The sequence below is a fragment of the Sminthopsis crassicaudata genome, chromosome 3, assembly GCF_048593235.1.
Source record: "Sminthopsis crassicaudata isolate SCR6 chromosome 3, ASM4859323v1, whole genome shotgun sequence".
In the NCBI taxonomy this organism is placed as follows: Eukaryota; Metazoa; Chordata; class Mammalia; order Dasyuromorphia; family Dasyuridae; genus Sminthopsis; species Sminthopsis crassicaudata.
This window is the reverse complement of record NC_133619.1, coordinates 81,624,989-81,644,361: the sequence shown is the minus strand read 5'-3', so window position 1 is coordinate 81,644,361 and position 19,373 is coordinate 81,624,989. Positions and strand designations below refer to the sequence as shown.

The 19,373-nt window shown below is 36.3% G+C and overlaps 1 protein-coding gene and 1 long non-coding RNA gene across 4 annotated transcripts in view; one reads left to right on the top strand and one right to left on the bottom strand.

Annotated features, from left to right (window-relative positions):
- The window catches only part of LOC141560576 (uncharacterized), a 43,991-nt gene extending 43,258 nt beyond the window's left edge, over positions 1-733 (bottom strand). The window contains exon 1 of the long non-coding RNA XR_012487747.1: positions 630-733. This is a non-coding gene — a long non-coding RNA (uncharacterized LOC141560576). The remainder of the gene's footprint in view (positions 1-629) is intronic.
- BMPR2 (bone morphogenetic protein receptor type 2) overlaps positions 469-19,373 on the top strand; it is a 211,141-nt gene continuing 192,236 nt past the window's right edge. For 2 of the 3 annotated variants that reach the window (XM_074299019.1, XM_074299018.1), the window contains exon 1: positions 471-2,173. In XM_074299019.1, coding sequence (XP_074155120.1) covers positions 2,098-2,173 — 76 coding nt within the window. In that variant the 5' untranslated portion in view covers positions 471-2,097. Of the gene's footprint in view, positions 2,174-19,373 lie in introns of all 3 variants that reach the window. The other variant, XM_074299020.1, reaches the window with a different exon arrangement.

Sequence of the window (19,373 nt, the reverse complement as noted above, 5' to 3'; positions counted from 1 at the left end):
TTTTACAAAGCTTTTATTCAGCATCTCATGGGATTGGTTGTGAGGACATCGCTTGGAGGCCAGTTGTTACACGAGGTCTCCAGTGGTTACCAGGAAAGGTCTAGAAAATGGAAAAAATACTTCGGGGAAGGTATTTTGGGGGTTGGGGGAAAGAACAGGGCAATACACATTTGTTCCGCTGTTCCGCTGTTTATCCGCTTTTTTAAATCAGAAAAGAATGTACGCACGGAGATCAAGAACTCAGATTCCCGGGGAAAACTGAGACCAGCTCGTGCATTAGGGTAATTTATTCTGTCTGTTTCTCTCCGTTTCCTGGGACTACAACTCCCAGGTAGCCAAGCTTTCTCCGAGACAACCAATGAGCTAAAAGGACCCGCCCAGAGCAGCCTTCTAGAACCAATCGGCGGGGATTTTCCGAGGGGTTAAAAATCACTGCTGCCAGAAGTTCGTGGGGTTCCGACGAGAAAATGTTATCGTGCTTTCCCCCTCTCGACGCACAAACATGCGCCAAATCAAACGTGCAGCAAGCGCTTGTATAAAGGGTGTGTGTGCGCGCGTGTGTGCTGCCAGCTTGGATTCCGGTCGCCACCCCCAGCCCAAGTTCCCTACTCTAAGCGAGTAAAACCCACCGGAAAGAGGAGGCTTCGCTTGCTCCCAGCTCAGGGCTCGAGGGAGAGGCGGGGCTAGGTGGGGCTCGCGAGGCCGCGCAGCCGCAGTGGTGCCTCCGTAGCCGCCGCCGCCGCCGCCGCCACCACCCGGGCTCAACCGCAGCCTGGAGACAGACGGGGCCGGGAAGAGACTGAGACTGAGGAGGAGGAGGAGGGGGCGGGGCGACGCCCGGTGACCGGAGCGCCGCAGACTGGCAGCTGCAGCGTCTCCCCCCTTTGTGTCTGGTCTGCTCTGGTCTGAGGCTCGTGAGCTGCTCTCCCCCGCCTCTCACCCCGCCTCAGCCGGGGTGCGGCGTGTCTAGGTGCCCCCTCCCCCTCCCCGGGCCCCTCCATCCTCGCGTCGCCGCCCCCTCCCCCCACGAGCCCGGCGGGGAGCGAGCGTCGAGGAGCCACAACCCCTGCCGCAGCGCAGCAGCAGGAGCACCGAGCTCGGAGAGAGTGGGGCGCGACCCGGCGACTGCTGCAGCCCCGGCTTCCTTGGGGGAAGTCTGGAGAGCCATTGACGGGAGGAGACGAGACCCCGGCGGCTGGGGAATGGACTTCGGAGAGGCTCACGGAGCCGCGGCCCCGGGACTTCGAGCCTAAAAGGAGGAGGACCCGGGAAAAAAAGAGGCCGGGGGAATTGCTGGCCTTCCCTGGGGGACCCCGTCCGGCCTGCCCTCCTCCGTCGGCCCATGGAATTCGGATGCACTGAGGGCTCGTTGCTTTCGCTTCGGAGGCCGGGCGGATCATGGGGGGAGGCACCTTTGCGCATCTCGTCCGCCTGGAAATTGAAGTGATTTGAAGCGAAACTTACTTGGTGGGGACGTGCCCCCCCACCCGCAGTTCCCGACCTCCTCCCCTAGTCCCCCGCCACGCACCCACAGCTGGAGCCGCGCGCGATGCGGCCTGGAGCCCCGGGCTTGACGCCACCGCCCCCGCCGGCAGCGCCCCTTCCCCGGGCGGGGAAGTTGTAGGGGGCTCCCTCGGCCCCTCTGCTTCCTCCTCGGAGTGACCCCCACTCACACCTGCTCCCTAGCTATGTGTCCTTCCACACCGGGCTCATTTTTCGATCTTGTGAAACTACGTGGGAAACCTTCGTGCTGAATTCACACCCAGCCGTGCCGCCCCCGGCCCCCCACCCTCCTCCACTGCTCTGTCCGGAAAATGCATCCTGTCGGGAGGGCAGAGTCGCGCCGTCTCTCTCGCACGAACCGCGTCGGGCGAGGAGAGAAATGAAGGGGATTTTCTGCAGTGGAGTCCCAGCTCTGCAGACGGGTTCTTTAAGCATCTGCCATTTGTCCTTTCAAACTGCATTGTGAGAATTCCAAGGAGGAACATCAAGATTACTCAAAACGGAAAAAGGAGGGGGGGGAAATTCCTCCTGCTGGTGTGTCTGCCTTTCTCTCCTTTTTTCTGGACCCACTTTGGCTCCGTGGGTTGCCCAGGTATGACTGCCTCTCTGCAAAGCCTCGGGCCGGTGCTGCTGCTCTCCTGGACCGTGTTGCTGATCAGCACTGCGGCTGGTGAGTAGCCACTGGGGTGCTATTGACTAGCCATCTATTTCAACTCTGGGGTGGGGGAGAGAAGGGGCAGGGCTGGCATTTAACTGAGCGTGTGCTCGAGGAAAAAGCAGAATGTCTGCTGTCCCAGTTAAGGCGCCGAGACGGATGTAATAACTGTTTTGGGGAGGACTATAATAATTGCATGCCTTTCTCCCCCCCCCCCATCCAGTCACCTGGAATTTAGTAACATATTTGTATTGTTTAGAAATTTGTCCTGGTTTCCCCCCCCCCACTAGGAAAAAAAAAAAAGCATAGTGGGTGTGGTATCATGACATTTTTAGCTGTGAGGTAATGTGAGAATTAAAAATAATGTTTTAATCACCACTGAACTCCGTGCTATTATGAGATCTTTGGGAATATAGAGCTTTCAGTTTTCAGAGAAACAGATTTCTGTTTTATACTTGGGATTTTTATTACAGCATATGCAAGAATATTAATTTTTGAATTTGGAACATTTTGGAGGGAGGTGGTAGAGTCAGATACTCGTTTTCAAGTTACTGGATAGCTAGGTTAATTGATAGTGGGCAGATCTGTGATCGTCTTCAAATATCGTGATATTGTGATTTGCTGATCTTTTGGGACAGACTATGTATGTCAAGGATTAATAAAGCTCGGAAACTAATCATCCGTATTTTCCTGTATTTTTAGGGTTACTTGCTGTTGGGCATAGACTTTTTTATATCTCTTCACTTTCCAATCATTGAGACAACTTTAAGTATATGAGACTTGTGAAACTTGAAGTGTTATTGTAGTTTATAGGTTATAGTAGCCACCCCTCCTTTTTAGACATTTTATTCCTCCAGTCTGTGGAAATCTTTCAGTGTTTTTATCTATTGCTTGGAAGACAAAATATAAAGCTATCTTATGTAATCACTGTTAGACATTTTCAGTATCTAATCATTCTTACAGTATTTGTCTCAATTTAAGAATAGCAAATTACTAATTTAAAAACAAGAAAGAGTTGACAATGTTTCTATATATATATAGCAATATTGTGTGAGCTTCTTGATGAAAATGGGATTTGCTTCCTTGTTTTCCATTTTTTTAAAAAGGGTCTGCGTTGAGCAAGATTGCTGGGTTACAACACACACCACTTGGATTTTTGTGCTTCCGATATTTTGATGTTGCCTTTTAATTTTAGGATAAATATGTTTATAATAGCAAAAATAATTTGAAAATTTCAGTTGAAAAATGTTTTAAAACTATTCAGTGTAATAAGTTAATTATTCTGGCTCCGTCTCTTGGAACAAATGATTTATTTTAACTTTCATTGTAAATATGTTGGTAGTGAAACATTCTTCATATGTAACATTTTAATCTACATATGGAAACTGAATATATTAAATGCAAAATTAAAAAAAATAGTTATTTTCCAAGAAGGCACAATGGGAAACAGACATCAGATATCTCATAGTGAAATCTTTCAACATTTTTGTATTAAAGTTTGTGTTGCTGTATTGGAATGTGAACTTATTAAAATTTAATATCGTATTTATATAGCATTTTGCTTTTTTAACAAAATAGTTTATATATGTTGTCTCATTTGATTTTCTTTACATGCTGTTTCAGTTGTTCCCTATAACAACCCTGGGAGATCAGTACTGTTATTGTCCCCATTTTACAGAAGAGGAAACTGAGGCTTAGAAAGGTTAAGTAACTTGATCAGTATCATAAAACTAGTAAATAATTAGTACTAATAAGTAGGATTTGAATGTAGGTCCTCTAGACTCCAAGTCTAGGTCCCTAGCAACTAAGAGGTTGTCTCTTTACTGAAGTCATTTATGATCTCCAGAGAGTGGGATAAAACCATAGACTTAAACACTATTTTCTGTCTTTGATAATAAAACAGTCCTTAGAATTGTGACCTAAGAAAAGTTTGGGACTTTTTTTTGCTGTAATTATAAATCACAGTTTGTGATAGACATAATGAATTCTAAAGTTTGAGTGCCTTTATTCACACACAAAAAAACTGTAGGTATGTCTCTTTAGCACATCATTTTCCAAATTTTTCAGTAGGACTCCTTTTTAATTACAGAATATTTCATGAATTTCCAACACACACACATACCATCCCTTCTCATGATCAGGAGTTGTAGAAAATATGTAAGATAAACTAGTATGAATTTAGTAATACTTTTAAATGAATTAAATCTTATTAAGTACATATATTTGAAAAAATAGTACTACCCTACATGAAATGTCTTCTGGTTCTATGTTTATTTGTGCATTCATAGGTCCCTCACAAAATCTTGAGACCTTTTTGGTACTAATGTTCAAAGAATTCCAGATCTACTCAGGTAAAAATATACAAAATGAAATTTCTGAGTGATACCTACATTAAAGTTAAGAACTGTTGCTAATCAATGCTATGTTGAGTGTTTCAAAGATTTTGCTCTGCCAGCTTTGGAAAGGCCCTTGACTAGACTAGACTAGCTGGCTCTCTGGTGTTGTGAGAAGACCTTTGCCTAATCCTGTCTGCTGAGCTGAGGATGCACACTTGGGTTTCCTTGGTGGGTGGTGAGCTGCTGCTGTTTCTTATGGGCACAGACCACAGCGAGGTACCTCAAAGGTTAGCTGTGCCCACCTCCTCATTTGATTGGATGAGGAAACTGAAGCAGGAGGGAGTTGAAGTGACTTATTTGAGGTCAAGAGGTGGGATCTACTTATTCCCTCCTCAGAGCCACTGCTCATAGTACTGCTACCATGCTGCCTCTTCCTCCCTGGAAAGGGGTCATCTTTTCAGGTGAGCAATGCTTAACCAGACTTTTCTCAAGCAAAGCTGTAGCACCTATTTATTTGATATTTTACCTTCTACGCACCCTGACATAGTCAATGTGTACTTCATCTTAAAAACATCTATTTAGTGAGACCATCGCACCTTAAATCACTGTTGACTTCTCAACCTCCTGGCCAGTTGTCTTGCCACAAGCCAGTTTGATCCCTACCCTACTTTCCTTTCATTCACCTTCCATTTGTGTTGTCTTCTTCCATTAGAATATAGCTCATTGTGGGTAGAAATTATATCTTTATATGTCTCTCTTTCTCTGTCTCTCTCTCTTCTAGACATACAAGTCTTTGGCCCTTGATTGCATTACCCTTGCATTTGCCCCATTCTTCCATCTTATTCTCACCTATTTCTTCCCAACTATCAAGGAATGTGCTCAGGTTTTTTGGGGGGAAATGTAGGAAGAGCTTTTTTTCTCAGGTCTTTTGTCCATCTATGCATCAGCCCATTTATTCCTTTCTCCTCTTCTCAGCTAAACTTATTGAAAAAAGTGTTTGTATCCAGGGCTTTATCCCTTTCCCTCTCTCTTGAAATCTAACTTCTAACTTTCCCATTTTGCTAAAATTGCTTCCTCCAAAGGATTTCCACATCACCAATCAAATGATCTCTTTTCAATTCTCATATTTATTCTCTACAGCATATTCCTGTGGGATGTTTTTTCATATGTTGGCTTCAGGGATACCACACTTTGTTTTTATCTCCTTTGCTGTTTTTTCATCTTTTTTTTTTTTTCTAGTTTCTAAATTGTCCAAGGTTGTATTTTGGCTCTTAGACTTCATTCTTGGCAGTGTCATTCCCTTTCACTAGTTTCAAGGGGAGACAGTTCTTAAGTCTTATTTCGCACCCTGACCTCTCTAAACCCCACATCTATACTTCCTAACTGTACTCTTTTTGGTGCCTCTAGCTCAGTATATTTCAAATCAATCTTATTTTAAATTTTCCTTCAATTATTCTTCATTCAGAATGTTTCTTTGAGTTGTCCCACAGTTCTTCCACTTTGCATTAATGAAACCTTAATGTAATCTTTCACACTTCCTTTTCTTTCAATATTCAATCAGTTGTCAATTACTGTCAATCCTACTGCTGAGATATCTATCACCTTCTTCAATTTCTCTTTTTCAGCTGGCATTTCCCTTCTACTTAATACTAATAATCTCCTGCTTCCTTTTCTCCCCCTCAAATTTTATCCTTTTGTTGCAATACCTATTTACTCCTTGTTTTTTCTTCTTCTTTGTCACTACTGCCTGTTGGGCATTTTGAACTGAATGGCCTATAGGCATTTCAAATACAACAGGATAACATAACATAACAAAGCCACCCTTCTTCTTTAGTTCTCTGTTTCTGTTAAAGTAACACTGCCTTCTAGTCACCTAGTAATCACAAATTTGGAGCCATTCTGTGTTTTTCATTCTTCACTCATTCCACATATTCTATCAGTGTCCAAGTCTTATTGATAACCACCTCTATGATATCTCTAACATCCATATTTCCTTTTTTTTCTACTCATAGAACAAATGCCTCAATTCATTAGCCTCCTGATTAGTCCTCCTGCTTTAAATCTGACCCCTCTCCATCCACCCCCCTTTACAAATTACTTTCTACTCATTTTGTATGTATTTAATTAATGTGTCCATCTTATATATCCCGTTTAGAATGTAAGCTCTGCTGTAGGCAGTACTATTTTGGTGTTGGATTTTTTTTGTTTTTTGTTTTTTTTTTTGGTATCCCCAAGACCTAGAACTGCCTGGCACATAGTAGGTGTTTAATAAATATTTGTTGGTAAAGTGACTTAATCTTTTTTACACATAGATCTTCATTGACTTCATAATGCCCAAAGAGTAAAGTTAAAAAACTCTTTTCCTTGCATTCAAGGCCATTCACTATCTGGGGCTGCTTTACTTTTCCAAATTTATCTCGTGGTATTTCCCCCATAAGCCTTCTCTACTGGCAAACTGGACTATTTCCTTTTCTCTCCAAGCTCCTGTGCTTTCTCATCTCCTTATTTTTGCTCTTTCTGTTTCTTCGTTCATCTTTTTCACTTGTTTAATTTCTCTCCAATTCAAGTGCATTTAATAAACAAAGTATATTCTAGGTGAGATCCAAGTGGGAATGGTGATTATTGACTGGTGATAAAGGGAAGACCTCATGGATAAGTAGTCTTTATCATGTACTATTTTGTGTTGGAGTTATTTGTATATGTGATTTATTCTTTTAACTTGACTTCTAAATTCTATCTATCAGCATTCTGTTTTAACCTTTCCTGCCAACTAGCACAGTGCTCTGCACATGATAGCCACAGTTGAATTAATTGAAAAACTTTGAAAGTATGAAACAATTTAGAATTTATTATTTGCATTACTCAAGATCCTTCATTTTGACAAAGGGATTCACAAGTTTCTTTTGACAGCCAAATTCAGTAATGAATTTGAAACAATTCAGTTTGCTGGATTTTTTGTTTTATATACCAAGCTTTAGGAACACATCTAAATCAAGATATGAAGCTAGAGTATTCTAGAACAGGATCACAGGATTGCTGAATAGTAATAAGAAAGAGATATGGAGTAGAAGTTTAATAATTGCTATTCTAGGCTCCATTCTTAATTCAGATGATATAATAGAAGTTATTCCTTGAATTATCTCATCTGTAATGTGAGCAGATGTGTGGGGAAACCAGTAGATTGAGAAGTAAGGAGAGGCCTGGCTTTGCTTCAAAAATATATGTGTGAACTTGGGAAAACCATTTAACTTTTGGATCTCTTTATCTATAAAATGAAGAAATTGAATTAGATCATTGTTCAAATGGTCTTCAGTTCCCCAGTGTTCCTCACAATATGGAATAGACTAGATAGGATTGAGATGTTGTTTTATATAAGGTAGCTGTGTATAAATATGGTTCTACACAAAACAAAAAAAAAAAAAACCTAGACAAATATACTGTAGGAGAAGAGTGCCATGCATATATTCAATGTATAAATTACAAGAATTCTACTTTGGATTTTAGACTTATGCCTTAAAACATTATCACCATAAAATGCACAAATTTATTGGTAGTGCTAGTACTTAGAGCTTAATAAATGATTGACTGCGATTCAGTAAATGTAGGACAAAGCATAGTAGTAGCTCTGGGTTCTACCAAATTTTTATTGTGTCTGAATTTGTGATTTCTTTACTGTCAGGAGCTTATTGTGAAGAAGCTATCAGTGCAGATAGACAACTGCCATTTCATGCCTTAGAGGGTTATTTAGGACAAGGAGAGCTTAGAGTTTGTGTCAGAGATAGATCTTGAAGCCAGGTCTTCATGACTGAAGCTTCACCTGTCTTTCTCTTATCAGAGCTAAATAATGAGTAATGAGGAGAGAGAAACCCTCTCTCACTCTCCCCCCCCCAATAAAAAAAAAAGTATATGGAAAGATCCAGATGAGAAGAACTGAAATATCCATATGGTTGTACCACCACTTCTTTTAAAAAGCCCATTTCCTAACTATTTCTGAAGTGAGAAATAGATACTGTACTTCAAATTTTCCAAGATAGATTGAAACACTTGGTTTCTCCCTTATTTTCACCTTCCTGTTGGTCTGTAGCACAGAAACAAATAAGCACCATCTTTTTAATAAGCCTTTTTTTTTTTTTTTTTTTTTTTTTTTTTTTGCTGAGGCAATTGGGGTTAAGTGACTTGTCCAGAGTGACAGAGCTAGTATTAAGTGTCTGAGGCCACATTTGAACTCAAGTCCTCCTGATTTAAGGACTTGTGCTCTACTTTGACATCTAAATGCTCTAGGCATTTTTGTACAGAAGCAAAACTTGTCTCCTTACATCCCCTCATATATTGTTCTGCTCAGGTAGGGCTTAACTCACCCAACACTCCCCCTAATCACTCCTCTTATGGATATCTCTTCTGAATTCATTTCCTTTAGCACTTTTCCTAATAATCCTACCAAACTAATTCTGTTTAGGTATTGCTGATAGGAAGCTTCCTAAAACCTCATCAAAAGCTTTGACTAGATACTCAAGTATTGTGTTTCGGAAAACAAGATACTCCTTTAGGTCTCCAACTGCCTTCATCTCCTATAGTATTACTTGCTATCTTCTCTGTAAGAGGCAAGTAAGAAAAAGCACTTTAAATGTTTTTTAAGCCTCCTCTTGACTAGTCAGTGTATTCCATTTGGAAGATGACCAGAAGTAATTATGACCTTATTGAAGAGACTAACCATGCTGTTACAAAACAATAGGAAATCTTAATAAGAAGAAATTTGTGAAAAAAGCCAGTAAACTTTACTATGGTATTTCCCTAATTCACCTTTGTGGGTTTTTTTTTTCTTATTATGGTTTTCAAGAATGTGTTTTGTAATATTCATAAATTGAGTAGTATTGCTACCTGCTATTTTAGTATGAAAAGAATAGCTTTGATTAAAAAAAAAAAAGTTTAAAAAAGCAAATGGATAGAGAGGCATCGTAGTATAGTGGGTCAAGCACTAGAGCCAGGGCTTTTATATTTTGGGTTTGGGCTTTGCTTCTTACATAATGTGACTTTAATCCCTCCTGGGTTATAGATTCCTTATTTTAAAATGAAGCAATTGGATTTTATTTCCACTCAGCTGTCAAATTAATCTTCCTAAAGCACAGCTCCAGTTGTTTCAACTTAGAATTTGAAAAACTCCAATGGTGGCTGTCACCTCTAGAAAATGCTTGTTGTTTAAAACCTTTCACAACCTGGCTCCCTCCTGTCTTTGCAGTCTTTTTACATCTTATGTTCCCCCACATACTTTGCAATCCATTGATTGTGGCTTTTCCTTGAACACTCCATCTTTAGAATTAGAACATCTTTACTGATTATTCTGCAAACTTGGAATGCTCTTATCTCTCTTTCCTGGTCTCTTTGACTTCCTTCGAGTCCCAGCTAAAATCCTATCTCTACAGGAAGTCTTTCCTGATTCCCCCTTAATGGTAAGGCCTTTTCATTATTAATTATCTTCAATTCATCCTGTAAATATCTTGTTTGTATGTAGTTGTTTTCATGTTGTCTCCTTTATTAGTTTGTGAGCTCCTTGGGAAATGCTAATTGCCTTTAAATCTTTTTTTGAATCCCCAGGACTGGAATAGTGATTGCTTGTAATAGGTGCTATATAGTATTTGTTGACTAAATGACTTCTGAGAGCACTTTCAGCTCTAACTCTATACTCCTGAATCTTAAATTCAATGTCCATGATATATACATTTTTGAGAATTGATTAAGGAATTAGCTTCCTGTTAGACTGATTTTTTTCATTTCACTAATTTTATTTAATCAGAGGTATTTTAAACTTTGTTTTTATTACAGTGTTGAACCTGTTGATACAGACAAGAACTTTATATTTAAAAATGAAAATTGGTTCATTTAAAAATGAAGCTATTTTATCTCAAAAGTACTTGTCAGTAGCCTTCAAACAAAAGTCAAATTAAAATAGAGAATAAGTTCTGTATGCCTCTCAATTTTACCATGAGTAGAAGCAATGGTTTATAAAGGCTCTATAATGTTAAAAATTTTTAGATTAAATTTCAATTTGTCTTCAGATCAACATTTTCTTCCTTCTCTCTTCCTCTTCCCCAATTGAGAGAGCAAGAAAAACAAAGTCCATGTGAATAGTCAAGTAAAACAAATTTATTTCATTGGCCATGTGAGTACATCATCTCTCTATCTGGAAATGGATAGCATGTTCCTTTTTTTTTTTTTTTTTTAAGTCATTCATAGTTGTTTTGGTCATTGTGTCAATTAGTATTCCTAAATCTTTCAGAATTATTTGTTTTTTGCAATATTGCCAAATATGTAAATACAAGAATTCCAGGTTTTTCTGAAATCATCTCCTTTCATTTTTTTTTATATTGCAATATTATTTTATCACAATTATATAACATTAGTTGTTCAGTCTTTACTCACTTGTTGGGCACCCTCTATTTACAATTCTTTGCCACTGCAGAAACAGCTGTTATAATTTTTTTACCATATTATCCTAAAAGCCCCCAAGTGTTTAAAAGATAGCAAAATCTCATTAATTTAGGCTAAAACAATTCAAGCCATTCTCCAATTGTTAAATGGTCAAAGGAGATAAACAATTTTCAGATGGAGAAATTGAAACTATCTCTAGTCATATGAAAAGATGCTCTAAATCATTGTTGATAAGAAAAATGCAAATTAAGACAACTCTCTGAGGTACCACTACATACCTCTTAGGTTGGCTAAGATAACAGGAAAAGATAATGATGAGTGTTGGAGGGGATGTAGGAAAATTGGGACACTAATACATCGTTAGTGGAATTGTAAAGTGATCCAACCATTCTGGAGAACAAATTGGAATTATGCTCAAAAAGTTATCAAACTGTGCATACCCTTTGATCCAGCAGTGTTTCTACTGGGCTTATATTCCAAAGAGATCTTAAAGGAAGGAACTGGACCCACGTGTGCAAAAATGTTTGTGGCAGTGCTTTTTGTAGTAGCAAGAAACTGGAAACTGAGTGGATGCCCATCAGTTGGAGAATGGCTGAATAAATTATGGCATATGAATGTTATGAAATCTTTTCTGTAAGAAACAACCAGCAGGATGATTTCAAAAAGGCCTGGAGAGACGTGCATGAACTGATGCTGAGTGAAATGAACAGAACCAGAAGATCATTGTACACGGCAACAGCAAGATTATACAATGATCAATTCTAATGGACATGGCTCTCCTCAACATGAGATGATTCAGACCAATTGCAGTTGTTCAGTGATATAGAGAGCCATCTACATCCAAAGAGAGGCCTGTGGGAACTGAATGTGGTTCACAATATAGCATTCTCACTTTTTTTGTTCTTGTTTGCTTTTTATTTGTCTTTTTTTTTCTAGTAGAGCAAGATAATTGAAGAAATATATAAGCATATGTTTGATTTCTACCATGTTTAATATATATTAGATTACTTGCCATCTAAGGAGGAGGGTGGGAGAAAGGGGGAAAAACTGGAACACAAGGTTTTGCAAGGGCTAATGTTGTAGAATTATCCATGCATATGTTTTGAAAAATAAAAAGCTTTAATAAGAAAAAAGAAAAAAATTTAGACTAAAACATTAGGGACTGAGGATGGGTCAGTAAATTTCAAGAAAAACCAAGTATAGAATAGTTTTAAAGAAATTCAGTTTTATTACTTGCAAGTACATTTTGTAATTTGAATTATCTTTTAAAGTGATATCAAAAGAGCTTGTTTAAAGGATAAGTTTGATAACTAATATTACAGAGTAAACGTAACAGTTAAAAAGGTTAAAGCCTAAATGCCTCTGAATTCATTAGACTTGGAATTTTAATGGTAGAGAGGAAAGTAGAAACCACTTGAAAAGTTTTTGTTTTTTTTAAAGTGATAGATTTGCTCTATAATTTTAGACATTTTGTCAGTAAGGATCTGATACCTGTCCTCAGAGCAGAGATGTTTTCACCTTTCCTGTCTGCTCGTGTGAAATAAGTTGGACACATACAGTTAAATGATGCTTAATAATAGAGGTTCAGATATGCTAAGTGTCATGTGAATGTTATGCAAAAGCATGGATATTTTAAGTACATACTACATATATATATATGTATATATATACATATATATATATATATATGTATGTGTGTGTGTGTATGTGTGTGTACAGACACACATACAGAATTTTTTTGTTGTTGTTCTTTTCCTGTCATCTTAGCCAATCGGAAAGGTGGTATCTCAAAGTTGTGTTAATTTGCATTTCTTTGATCAATAGTGATTTGGAGCATCTTTTCATATGACTAGAAAGTTTCAGTTTCTTTATCCAAAAATTGTCTGTTCATATCCTTTGACCACTTATCAATTGAAGAATGCCTTGATTTCTTATAAATTTAAGTCAATTCTCTATGTATTTTGGAAATGAGGCCTTTATCAGAACCTTTGAATATAAAAATGTTTTTCCAGTTTGTTGCTTTCCTTCTAATCTTGTCTACATTAGTTTTGTTACAAAAACTTTTTAACTTAATATAATCAAAATTATCTATATTGTGGTCAATAATGATTTCTAGTTCTTCTTTGGTCACAAATTCCTTCCTCCTGCACAGGTCTGAGAGATAAACTATCATATGTTCTTCTAATTTATTTATAATATTCTTTATTTCTAGATCATGAACCCATTTTGACCTTATCTTGGAATATGGTGTTAAAGTGTGGGTCAATGCCTAGTTTTACAGTATATTTTAATCCATGGTCAATTGACCAGTTATGATTTTATGTGGCAGAATAATGAGAAAATATTGGAATAGAGGTAGGTAAAATTTAGATTTTGCAAAATTTTGGATACTAGACTAAAGTATTTGCATTATGTCTCTGGCAGATGCCAAAGAGTATTTTAAGAAGATTATCTTAAAACAATGTGCAGAATGGATTAGAGGAAAGAATGATCAAAGTCAAGAAAACTGTAAGGGTTATAACTGGAGAGGTCACAGCAATGAGTGTTGTGTAAAAAAAACAAAAAACAAAAAAACAAAAAACTTTTAAAGTAAGAATCATAGATTGATATGGCTGGGAAAAAAGGAACAAGAAAGGAGTTAAAACTAAAAATATCTACAAGAAAAATGTCCAGTTATAAACTAGAACATAACTACTAAACCTTAAGTTAATGCTATTCTGCAAAGTACAGAATTCTAGAAGATTCTCTTGGTACTAGAGCACAGACTAGCTTCTGTTGGGCTAAAAAAAAAAAATCACTGTTTTAGCCAATAGTTTAGGAACTTGGTGAGACTTGGCACTGAGAATAAGAAGGAATTAAGGTGATTTGAGGTGATTTGAAACTGTGAGAGATTCACAAAAATTCACAAAAAAAATTTTTTCTGAAAGTTTGAAATTTCAGGAAATAAGGTCTATCAGAAGTAGGTTCAGAAAACATGTGGTCAGGGTTTTCCTATTTTCATTTTTTTTTAAATTCTGAATTTAAATGCTGCATAACAGTGTTTTCACATATAAAACAACATAAAGAAAATTGTATGTAAAATTGTAAATCTCTCTGATGTATAGCATAACCTTTCAGGTATTTAATAACTTTGATGTATAATTTCCAAAGCTTTCTTCCTTGTCTGTTTCCTTTTGGCTCTTCTATGTTTGTTCTTTTAAAATGCTTCAATGACCTTTCTCCCCCTCCCTCCCTGTCTTTCTTCCTCTCTCTCTTCCTCCCTCCCCTTTTCTTTTTCTTTTCTCTTCTTCCCTCTCCCTCCTTCCTTCCTTCCTTTCTTCCTTTCTCTCTCCCTCCCTCCTCCTCTCCCTCCCTCCTTTCCATCCCTCCTTCTTTTCTTCCCTTCCTTCCTCCCTCCTCTCCCTTCTTCCCTTCTGTCCTCCCTCCCTCCTTCTTCCCTCCCTCCTCCTTCCCTCCCTCTCGCCATTCCTCCCTCTCTCCATTCCTTCCTTTCTTCTTTCTTTTCCTTCCCTATCTCTAGCTTCTCTCTTTCCCCCTCATATTTCCTCTCTTATTGAAAAGAAAAAGAACCTTTGCAACAAATATGTATAGTTATGCAAAACAATTCCTATATTAAATGTATGTCTCATTTCTTACCTTGAATCTGTCGCTTTTCTGTCAGGTGAGTAGATGTCAAAAAGCATCATTAGTCCTCTTACATTGTGAAAATCTTTGATTTTTTAAAAATAAAGATCATTGTGATGATCTTTATTTTAATTAGAATTCTTAAGTCTTTCTTAGTTGATTTTCTTCATAGTGTTGTTGTTTAAATGATTCTTCTTTCACTGTAGTTACTCTGCATCTTTTCATACAAATCTTCCCAGGTTTCTTTGCAGAAATATTCTGTTACATTCATATTAATTCTAGCTTTCAAAATGCTTTATTAAAAGTTGTAAAAGGTGAAACATTTATATTTTATGTGTTCAGAATAAATCACCAAATTTAATTGCTAAAAATCTTATTTCATTAGGTGGGCCCCAAAGGCCTAGTCTACAACTGGGTAAGAAGCTATTTTCATACCTGTTTTAAGTCATTTCCACATTTAAAAATAAAACTAAAAGAAATTTCCTTGGAGATATTTTACTGTGATACACTTTGCAAATATATGTGTGAATGTGTGCATACAAACATATATTTACACAAAATCTAAAATGAATGGATACTCCATTGAGATATGAAATAATCAGGTAGGGACAAAAATATCAACCATATTAAAAAGATTATACACTCTGACCAGGTTGATATTATACTAGGAATAGAAGTTGATTCAAGAAAACGATAAACATAATAGACTATGTTAATAGTAAGTCATATGATTACATAAATAAAAGGAAAAATATTGACAAAATGTGTTAAGAAATGCTAAAAAGCATAGGAATAAACATGCCTTTCTTAATATGATTAAAATTGTCTGAAACCAAAAGCTAATATGATATGTAAGGGAAATAATCTACATGCCATTCCAATAAAATTAGAGCTAAAATAATTACATCCTTTCTTACTACTATTATTTACTGTAGTTTTAAAAATGCTAATGCTAGTAATGATGAGAAAAAGAAATTGAGGAAATGAAATTATTTTATGCAGATAATTTAATGGCCTATTTATAATTCTAGAATAAGCTAAAATTAGTTAACAACTTTAACAAACTAGCAAATAGAAAATATACCCATACATATCACCAGCCTTTTTGTTAGTTATCAACAAAATACTGTACTGTTACATTCCATTCAAAATAACTGCAGAATTTATAAAATATTCAAGAGATTACCTATATGAAAGTACACATAGAAAAGATATTTCTACAACTACAAAACATTTTTTGCAGAAATAAAAATGGGCCTGAATAATTGAAGAGACATTAATTAGTCATAGTTGGTTCATGCCAAAAAGATTTAAATGACAATATGTTAACTTACTTATTCAGTGTTATGCCAAATTGCCAAAGGATAACAACATATAGAGCTGGAGAAAACATACTCATTTGAAGGAACAGAATGAATAGAATCTCAAAAAAATAATAGGGAGGAGGGAGAGGAAGAGAAGGGTATGTGAAAAAGAATGGAAGATAGTAGAAGAAAAGTGAAAAAGTGGGGAAAAAACAGTGGAAGAAAAGTTGTATCACATTTCAAACATTTAAATAGTATTATACTATTTGATAAAATCTAAGATAAACATTGCTAGGAAAACTGGAATTTTGTATATGAGAAATTAGGTTTAGGATTATATAACTCATACTGTATATCACAATAAGTTCCAAAAAATCATATCATAAATAGATTAAAAGAAGTAAGGAAGGAAATACCTATTGCAAGAGTGTGCATGGGGGGTTGATTTTATGACTAAACAGAAAGCAAAATAGATAGTTTTGATTATTTAAAATTGAAAAGTTTTTGCACAAGTAAAATTAATGAAGTTAATACGAGAAGAGAAACATTTTAATTGGGGAAAAATATTTGTTGTAAATTTCTCTGATTAAAAAAGTCTGATTTCCAACATATATAGAGAACTGATTCAAATATATAAGTACAAGAACTATCCCAAGAGATAAGTAGTAGTTCTCAAGGAAGAAAGCCAAGTTATTCACAGATTCGGAGAACTTGCTCTAAATCACTAATAGAATGATGGCAAATGAAAGGTATTCTTGAGATTCCCCTAAATGCCAATAAAATTGACAAAAAAATGAGGAGGAAAGTGATAATCACTTTCCATATGGGATATGGGAAGATAGCATATGGATTCACTATTGGTAGGGCTATGATTTTGTTCAACTCTTTGGACAACAATTTGGAACTGAACCAGTTCTTAGTACAGTGACTGAATATAATAGGAGTTTAATAATGCTTGTTGATTTTACTTTAATCCCTCTCCCTTTCATACGACCAAATAACAATTGTTTGGTATCTACCTTGAGTCATTTCTATTTCACAATTGAATAATATTGTAGATTTAGAGCTTAAAGGAATGTCAGAGATAATATATAGTCCAACCCTCTCATTTTATAGATGAATCAATGGATCCTAGAAGTTGAGGTTGAATTGCCTAGGGTCAAATGAAGATAGCAAATGAAAGATCTGAGACCTGAATCCATTTCTTTTCTCTTTGTATACAGTATCCTTTTCTGTGAGATCATAGAACCTAAATTACTAGCGTTGCAATACCAAATCCCTAAGTTAGAGAATTTGATTTAATCTCTTTTGAAATTTTCTTATTGTCATGTTGTTCAGTAGAATTGTGTACTATTGTATGAGTTTCAAGAATTTATCTTGAGATGTCCATATTTTCCTTTGACAGTATTTTGCATATAGTAGGCACTTGATACATGTGTGATGTTTGGTTGATTTTGATCCAGTATTTTGATAGCTTCTGTTAGTTTAATGGCTGAAAATAAAGGGCTTACTTAGCAGAATTTAAATTTGTTTATTTTAAAAAATCATATTAATTTTATGTATGTACTTAATTTTAAAATGTATTTAAAATGTGGCTTGTTTTGGATTGTTTTTCCTTTTCCATATTTTTTAAAAAATGTGATTTAAAAGTTTTTTTATATTCTCTTAAAAGATTAAAGTGAATATTCTTTGAACATCAATTAATTGTAAGCAACTTTAAATTTTTATGTTCTCTTAAATTTGCAAAGCAATTTCATATACTTTAAGAATATCATAATAGAAAACTGATAATTTTATTTCACTCATATTGCCTATTGCTTATTAGATATACAGCATTATACTATACCCTGTGAAATTATACTTCTAGAAGAGATATACATGATATAAATAGAAATGAAGATAGAGAAGTGAAAATAGATGTTCTGTACTTTTCTAATATATTGATAGGTGGAATCAAGATAGTCTTGGTTTGAGTAACTTCTACAACTTCTGTCATGGCACTCTTTGTTATAAAAGTCTGTTATACAAATTTCCTCAGGGCACACATTTATTCACAAAAATTTGGAATCTTTCAACTTTGAGGTATCACTATATACCTCTTAGATTGGCTAAGATGATCAGGAAAAGATAATGATGAATGTTGGAAGGGATGTGGGAATACTGAGTCACCAAAACAGTGATGGTGAAGTTGCAAATTGATTCAACCTCTCTAGAGAGTAATTTGGGACTATTACCAAAGGACTATAAAAACTGTGCATACCCTTTGATCCAGCAGTGTTTCTCCTGGGCTTATATCCCAAAAAGATTATAAAGGAGGGAAAGGGACCCACATGTGTAAAAATGTTTGTGGCAGTTCTTTTTGTAATGGTAAGGAATTGGAAACCAAGTGGACGCTCATCAGTTGGAGAGTGGCTGAATAAATTATGATGTATGAATGTTATGGAATATTATTTTTCTATAAGAAATGATCAGCAGGATGATTTTAGAGAGACCTGTTGAGACTTACATGAACTGATACTAAGTGAAGTGAAAAAAACCAGGAGATGATTATACATAGCAAGAACAAGATTATACTATGATCAATTCTGATGGATGTGGCTCTTCTCAACAATGAGATGATTCAGGCCAGTTCCAGTGGTCTTGTGATGGAAAGAGCCATCTGCATCCAGAAAGTGGACTGTGGGGATTGAGTGTGAATCACAACATAATATTTTCACTTTGTTGCTTGCATTTTTGGGTTTTGTTTTTGTTTTTTTGATCTGATTTTTCTTGTGCAGCATGATAATAGTGGAAATATGTATAGAAGAATTGCACATGTTTAATATATATTGGATTACTTGCTGTCTAGGGGAGAGGTGGAGAGAAGGTAGAAAAATTTGGAATGCAAAGTTTTGCAAGGGTAAATGTTAAAAACTATTTTGGCATATATTTTGAAAATAAAAAACTATTATTAAAAAATGGAGTCTTCATTTTATTTTCTGTAGTTCTCTCTTCTGTCTAGGATTTCTCAGTACGAATGAGTTTTTAACTAACCATATATATAACCACCTAGTTGGGAATAGTATTGACCTGATTAGAATTATGTGCCAGAGATTTTCTAACTTTCATGTCTGAAATGGAAATTCCTTTAGAAAATGTAAATATATCTGTCTTCCACATTCAATCAACATGTGGTTATGCATGAATTTATAATTGCAAGAAGATTTTATAATCCTACTTTGTATTTACATATCACCTTCTGAGGAAATGAAAATTCTTTGGCAGCACTTCTTAATTTTTAGAACATTACTATGAGGTAGGTGAGAGACAAGCATTATTCCTTATTCACAAGTAGAGAATAAGATATGAGATGGTTAAAAGACTTTGTTTTTCAAAATTTTTGAATATGTGAAAGTTTTTAATGTACTTTTTCCATAGTTTGGAACCCCAAGCCTTTTATGAGAGTCTTACTAATTGTCCCACTCCTTCCTGCTCCCACTCCTTTATGGACCCATACAGCATTTCCTATCTGTATTACTAATTTGA